General features: G+C 42.7%; 1 protein-coding gene across 1 annotated transcript; it reads left to right on the top strand.

Moving 5' to 3' along the window:
* Positions 1-4,696: 4,696 nt before the first annotated feature.
* Positions 4,697-5,619, top strand: ARL4A (ARF like GTPase 4A; the record flags this gene model as incomplete). The annotated part of the gene is made up of 1 exon (XM_079711669.1): positions 4,697-5,619. The coding sequence occupies one exon, from the start codon at positions 4,697-4,699 to the stop codon at positions 5,297-5,299; it is 603 nt and encodes a 200-aa protein (XP_079567795.1). The 3' UTR covers positions 5,300-5,619.
* Positions 5,620-7,274: the final 1,655 nt, after the last annotated feature.

The raw sequence follows: 7,274 nt of genomic DNA, 5'->3' as shown, positions 1-7,274 counted from the left end.
GTTTAATTTCCACGTATTTGTGCATTTTCCAATTTTTCTCCTGTTACTGCTTTCTAGTTTCATACCATTGTGGTCAGAAAAGATGCTTGATACAAATTCAATCTTCTTGACTTTGTCGAGACTTGTTTCGTGGCTTAGCATATGATCTACCCTGGGTAATGTTTCATGTGGGTCTGAGAAGAATGTGCATTCTGCTGCTGTGGAAATGTGTTGTATATATGTCTGTTAGAGTCATCGGGTCTATAGTGTTGTTTAAATGCTGTTTCCTCATTGATTTTCTGTCTGGAAGACCTATCCATTAAAGTCCCCCAAGCACATTATTTTTTTCCCATGAGAAATTATAATCTCTCTTTTTGGATGGGTTTGAACATATCATAAACTTAATGTCTCCATGCTCTGCGTACTGTTACTTCTACCTGCAATTCTGTTCCCCTACCCCTTGTCTAATATTGAGTTCTTTGAATATTCAGTTTAAAATTATGATTTTCTGTTAAGCTACTCTGACTGTCAGATAAAGTTTGTGCAAGCATAGGACTTGATAATAACTTCTATTTTACTACTCATAAGTCCTGCTGGATATCATAGCAATTATGTGCTTGTGTGTCTAGCACCTCCACTGAACTAATTCCTTCCACCAGAAAGCATGCCTTCTGTTTACCCAGACTTTCAAACTTGGGAAACTCTAATAAATATGTACTGGAACAAATAAAGTGAGAAATTCTAGAAGAAGCAGCAATATATAAAAATAAGGAGTGGCAAAGGTCAGGAAGGACATTAGTTGCAGTATGTGGATGCTTAGCTTAAGTATATGGTAGAAAATCCGATTATGGAAGAGAAAAAGAATGCCTCAGGCATCAGATTTGATCTGGGTCCTGGTATTCATAAAGGAGAAACAAGGTAAATTACTCAGTTTTGTTATTTGAAAGGTGAAAGCTTACTTTTCCTTTCTAATAATAAAATTTCTTTAAGATTAGTATTTCTTCAAAATGTCTAATCATTAATTGCCCAGGATACTTGTTGAAAATGCAGATCACTAGCCCTTCTCCTGATGATTCTGATTTGGCAGGTCTGTAATAGGGACCAGGAATTTGTATTTTACAAGCACTACCAGGTGATTCTCATTTTTAGCCAAGTTTGGAAAACCATAACTAAAGGCAGAGCTCCTAGTGTCTCTGTAATTTTTTCATGGTGCCTCAAGCCAAAAGAAATACCTCAAAGTTCTGTTTATTAAGTAGATAGATCCAGACAACTTAATAGTTGTAGTTGTTAACAGAGTCCAACAGATGGCACTGTGTTCCCCTCAAAAAGTTAAAATATCCCGTGCCCTATGATTTCCCTGAGGTACCCCAGAGCACCTCAGCACACAGTTTATGAGCTATAGCTTAAAGGGAGCATTTTCCTGGCATAGCATCTAAATAAAATATTTGAATGGGCCTTCTATAGAAAGATTGTGAGACAAAGTAGACAGTGTATTCCATGAATTTCATCACTTTTTCTGTCATTTGCTGCCATTTTCATATGGTTGTTACTGCTCATAGATCACGAGTATCATTCTCCCATAAAGAGCCTGAGAGCAAATATTTTAGGGTTTTCAAGGCCCCAGATGGTCTCTATTGCAGTCTTATCTTGTCTTTTCGTTGCAGCCCTTTAAACAAGTAAAAACCATTCTTATCTCTTGAATTTGACCCACAGGCTGTAGTTAACCAAGCAGGTTCTAGTTATAAGCCTAGTATAAAACATTAAAGTACAATTTGGTATAGGTGACTCTGCAAGGCTGTAAGCTCTCAATATTTTCCTATCTCATCCTTTTTTTGTTCAGGGAAGTGTGTGCAATAATGCATCCCTGCAACTAATATGGGAATATGCAACTAATATGGCCTGCTTGATTTCAAAGCTACTACAAAAAGAAAGCTGTCCTTGAATCTTGCTCTTATTTTTTTAAATGAGAATTCGCAAGTTTTTCTCCAGCTTAATAAAGAATATCTTTAAATTTCCAAGAAAATGAGACTAGCCCTTTATCACTTGCTTGCTAATTATTGTAAATGGCTAACGAGATTCCACAATTATAACTAATAAGGCAAGCCTTAGATTATACTAAATAACTTGATAGAATATGCCGTTTGAGAATTCTAGCTTTATTTCCAAAATTAGTGTTGCTATTTTGAAAACATGCATTGTGCTTATTAGTGTTTAGGTTTTATGTCAGTTATTTTTTAAAGTTTAGTGTGACAAGTACTGTTCCTATGCTAGTCATAAAGGAGATATAGCAATAATGGTCTTGAGAAAAATCAGGAAATTTCTTGAGGAAAGTTCAGTCCATATCTAAAAAGTGAATTTTTTTTGAAAAGTGCACCATAAAAATTCTTCCAATATCTTAGTCTCCACCCAAAAGATGTTTGTTCATTAACTATTTCCCAGAACTTTAAGTCAGTACTCCTCCTTATTTGTTGTCATAAGTACTCTTAAATTATCAATGATCCTATTTTGTAATTAAATTTATTCATGTGGAAATTTGGTTACTTCCTTTTTCTCTCATGAGACTCCAATATTCCACGAGCGCCATTCTATCCCTGGCACATAGAATTGTGCCTACTGCCTATTAAGTGTTCAGTAAATATTTGCACATCTATGGGTCAAGCACACAGCTGCAATAAGAGTCAGAATTATCCAGTGGAAAGCATTATGCATTTAGTAACTAGCAGACTTAAGTTCCAGGACCACCACTAATTTTCCTTGGGTTATTAGAAACAGCCAGTGGATTTCCTCATCTGTAAAACCCGGCATATTTCTACCTGTCGCCATCTCACGGAGATGTTGGTAGCATCACGTGGCAGAGAGCACTTATTTGCTCGGCAAAAGGAGTGTGTGTCACAGACACCAAGCTGGCCCAGGACTCTCTGGGCAGCTACTGAGGCACGTCCACGTCACCCCGTTATATAAGGGGCCCGCCTGTCCGGTGTCCTCTGAAATCCCTGACCTGACGTCATCGGCCACCGCCCTGAGGACGCCATACGGTGCCCTGAGGATACGCGGTGCAGGGTGGGACCCGGGTGTCGCCCGCCCGAAGCTCGCGGCCGACTGCAGAAAGCGTCTGATACAGCAGCGCCTCTCGGGGATGAGACCGGAAGCCCCTCCCGACTGGCCCGCAGCCAGTCAGCGCTAGGCCTGTTCGAACGTGACCTTGTTTTGGCGTTGCTAGGAGACCCGGCTCCCGCACGCCCCCCACTGGCCGGCTAGCGCGGGGAAGGGGGCGGGGCCGTGGCAGGCGCCGGTAGCGGTCGGCCGAGCACCGTTAGGGCAGCCCCGAGCCCGGCGCCCGGCCAGACCCTTGGAAGAGGTGTCTCGTCCCTTGCCACCGCCCAGGCCTCGCTGGCGCCCTCCCGCTGGTATCAACGCGCTCCCGAGCGGCAGTGAGCCACGTTTGGGTCCGGACCAGGGAAGGACGTTAGTCAGGTGAGCCGCAGCGGGGCGGGCAGCTGGTGTGGCCACGCCCTGCCGAGGGAGGCGAGCCGGACGGGTGCGGAGCGGCGAGGTGAGGGGATCGTGCTGCGGGGACAGCGGGCCTGTCCCGGCGGCTGCCGCAGGTCGGATCATTCACTCCTGTGGGCCGGCGCAGCCGCAGCCGCAGGGAGCACCCTCCGGCCAGCGGACAAAGGGTTAACGCGCCGGCGTTGACCGCGGGCCCCGGATGTGAGAACCTCTGCGCGGCGTCCGTGGGCCGCGCTGCAGGTGCGCCCGGGCGGGAGGAGCGAGCCGGCTGGCGGGGACCTGACCGACCGGCCGAGGCTCCCCTTCCCCTGCAGGGGTCGCTCGGCTCCCTCCGCAGGCGCCCTCTTTTTCTAACTTGAGGGCAACAGGTGGTGCCTGTGGACCCAGGGAGAGCCCGGCTCCGCCGTGCTGGGAGCGGCAGTTACTCTCACCAATTAGGGCGCGGGGGCGCGTGTGGCATGGACGCGCTGACGCAGGTGACCAATGGGATTTGGGCTCAGGGGTGGGCCGTGTGGAGTGGGCGTGGTCGTAGTCTGGAGCCACAGTTTCTAGTGAGGCAACCGCCAGAGCTGCGTGGAGAGCTAAGCTGAGCGGCGGTGGGGTGCTTCTCTGCCCCCGCGTAGAAAAGCCTGCCAATGCTTTCTCATTTGGATCCAGGCTCCAATTCGGGAGGTGAGAGCACTGTATTTTGGGGTGGGGCGGTTGGCGGGCGGAGGCTAATAGTGACCTTGGGTATGCTGTTAAGCGTGTAGAATTAGATCCTGAAGATCAGATTATGTGTTACAAATTTTCTGCCAAAAAAGGCACTTCTGCGGTTACTGCGACTTGGACCAGTTGCTGGTGACTAGGTTGTCTCCGGTATGAGGTCTTAGAGGTCTGGGGACCCAGGAGGGTAGAGAAAAGTATATATTACTACAATTTCAGCGAATGTTAAAGAATTTCAACGGCAGTGATTATTCTGTCGTTTACCTTGGATCGCGTATGTTTCTCATCTCACTTGGTTTGTTTACTGAAGCAAGTTTTATTAATTTCCTCGTGTTGCTTAGTTTAGCAGGAAGAGAGAAGAGCAGTTGTAGTACATTATTTCACAAGAATAACTTACTCATTTTCCCCTTTAGCAGTCTGGTAGCTGGATCCCCTAGGAAGAGAAGTTCTCACGCAGTAAGAAGAAAGCCTTTCAATTTGGAACACTTCCTTGCAGCTGGAAATGGGGAATGGACTGTCAGACCAGACTTCTATCCTGTCCAGCCTGCCTTCATTTCAGTCCTTCCACATTGTCATTCTGGGTTTGGACTCTGCTGGAAAGACAACTGTGTTATACAGGCTGCAGTTCAATGAATTTGTAAATACCGTACCTACCAAAGGATTTAACACGGAAAAAATTAAGGTAACCTTGGGAAATTCTAAAACAGTCACTTTTCACTTCTGGGATGTAGGTGGTCAGGAGAAATTAAGGCCACTGTGGAAGTCATATACCAGATGCACAGATGGCATTGTGTTTGTTGTGGACTCTGTTGATGTTGAAAGGATGGAAGAAGCCAAAACTGAACTTCATAAAATAACTAGGATATCAGAAAATCAAGGAGTCCCTGTGCTAATAGTTGCTAACAAACAAGACCTGAGGAACTCATTGTCTCTCTCAGAAATTGAGAAATTGTTAGCAATGGGTGAACTGAGCTCATCAACTCCCTGGCATTTGCAGCCCACCTGTGCAATCATAGGCGATGGACTGAAGGAAGGACTTGAGAAACTACATGATATGATAATTAAAAGAAGAAAAATGTTGCGGCAGCAGAAGAAGAAAAGATGAATGGTGATAACCTTTTAGATCTGTGTGGAGTAGGTTTTCTGTGGTCTGATTTTGACAAATGGAAGAGTGTCTACATCCTGGTTTGCCTGCCTGCCCTCCTGGATGCTGTTAAAGCTTTGTTTTGTTGAACAATCAGATGTCCAACTCTGTTGCCTTGTGGAAGATGAGTAAATGCAGTGCTTCTTAAAATGGCCTCTTCTGCCTACCCCACAAATCTTTTGGTACTACCATTTTGGGAAGCCAAGCAAAGATAGAAAATTGACCAGAAAACAGCTGTGGAAATTTGACCTGAAGTTAGTGAAATAAAACTTTGAAGAGTGTCTGCCTAGTGTTTTGTGCTTACATCTTTTGGGGGGAAGCCTTTGCAAAGAAATTGCATGCAAGGCTTTGTATGTTATGCTAATGAATGGAAATGTTAAGGTAGATTAATATATACAGTCATACTGGTCACGTTGGTCCAACCAGTAAGGGACAAGGAGGCAGTGCTTGGTTTTTTAAGTTTGGCCGAATGAATTTTGACATTTTCTGGAATCACATACTGTAATGCTGTATCTTAATTCTAGACGATGTTTAAGTTGGTCTAACTTAAAATTTAAAAAGAGGTATTTGGGGCATATTCAAGTGCATGGATTAGTTTTTCTGACAAAGCATGTTTTGGTGGATAGTCTTTTACTTTCTAGAAATAGCTATGCATCTTTTTACACGGTCAGGTTTAAAACACCTTTTTGGGGATTTAGGGCTGTTTTAGAAATAGTTTGTTGTCAGAGTCACTTTCAGTTAAAGAACCTAAAATAATTTACTTAACTCTTTTACATAGTAAATTTGGGCATGTAGACTAATCGTAAATGCATATGCTTTGACAAATGTATGGATTTATGAAGAAAGCAATTGATGAATTCAGTCAAGAGGGTGTAATTACAATACATGGTCTCTAAAGTATTCCAGTTGTAAAATATTTGTTTAATTATATTTGCTGGCTGAACACAGATGTGGTTTTTCATATATTTTTGTAGTGTTTTGAGAGAAGCAGAAGCTTTATAACCAACACCTAATGCACTGTGCAGTGAAAATGTAAGAGAGGTCCTTATGTGCTCTGAGCTTTAATTTTTTGTTTACAAACTGAACAGTGTTATGCAGGCAGTCTAGTCCTGATTATACGGTAGGAAGAAATGATACAGTACTGCAGATAAGAATTACAATTATAAAAAATGAAGGGGAAAGTAGCAAAGCTATGTTTTGTGAAAATTCACTGGTACTGTTAACTTTGGAATCCAAAAAAACCCTCTAAATTAAAAGGAGGAAAAACCTTTACCTAATTCTTATCTACAGGTAAAGACTTGCTTCCTGTGATCATATATAGCAAATCAACATGATTTCTATGTGTTAAAGCCAACACCTGTTTGTTCTGAAGATAACCAAAAGAAATGCACTTTGCTAGCAGGGTTTGGTTTTGGGATTTTTGGTTTTTTTTAATGGAGTTTTTGGAAACTTGGTTCATGTTCACGCAGAATGAAGTAGCTTCCTGTGGAGCCTTCACATGTTAAATGTACTTGCACTAGTGACAGTCATTTAGAATGTTTATATTCATGGAAATGTGGATAATAACTACCAATAAACTACTTGAGGCACTAGGAGAACAGTGTTTGGCTTTGAGTTTTAATGTATGTACTTCCACTTTTGATGAAGCTACTAATTAGTGGTTGAAAAACAACTTTTGAAAGCTGGGTTACACAGTCCTATAGTTGTGTGACATAGGCACCAAAGGTTGTTTTCCGGGAGAACCTTTATTTTTTTAACCCTTCACTATATGAAATCATATACAAACATGAGTAGATCCATGATGGATTAATAAAGCTTGCTGAAAGAAAAGTCTGTGAATCAATTTAGATTTTCAGCCTTCCTGTACTTTTTATGTACTTCTGTGTAAAATAGTAATGTTTTAACTATCTCTTGAGAATTTATGTGTTACCCTTAT

The sequence above is a fragment of the Hyperoodon ampullatus genome (assembly GCF_949752795.1).
Source record: "Hyperoodon ampullatus genome assembly, chromosome: 9".
NCBI lineage: Eukaryota > Metazoa > Chordata > Mammalia > Artiodactyla > Ziphiidae > Hyperoodon > Hyperoodon ampullatus.
The sequence above is the reverse complement of the archived record's forward strand: the minus strand, read 5'-3'. Positions and strand labels throughout refer to the sequence as shown.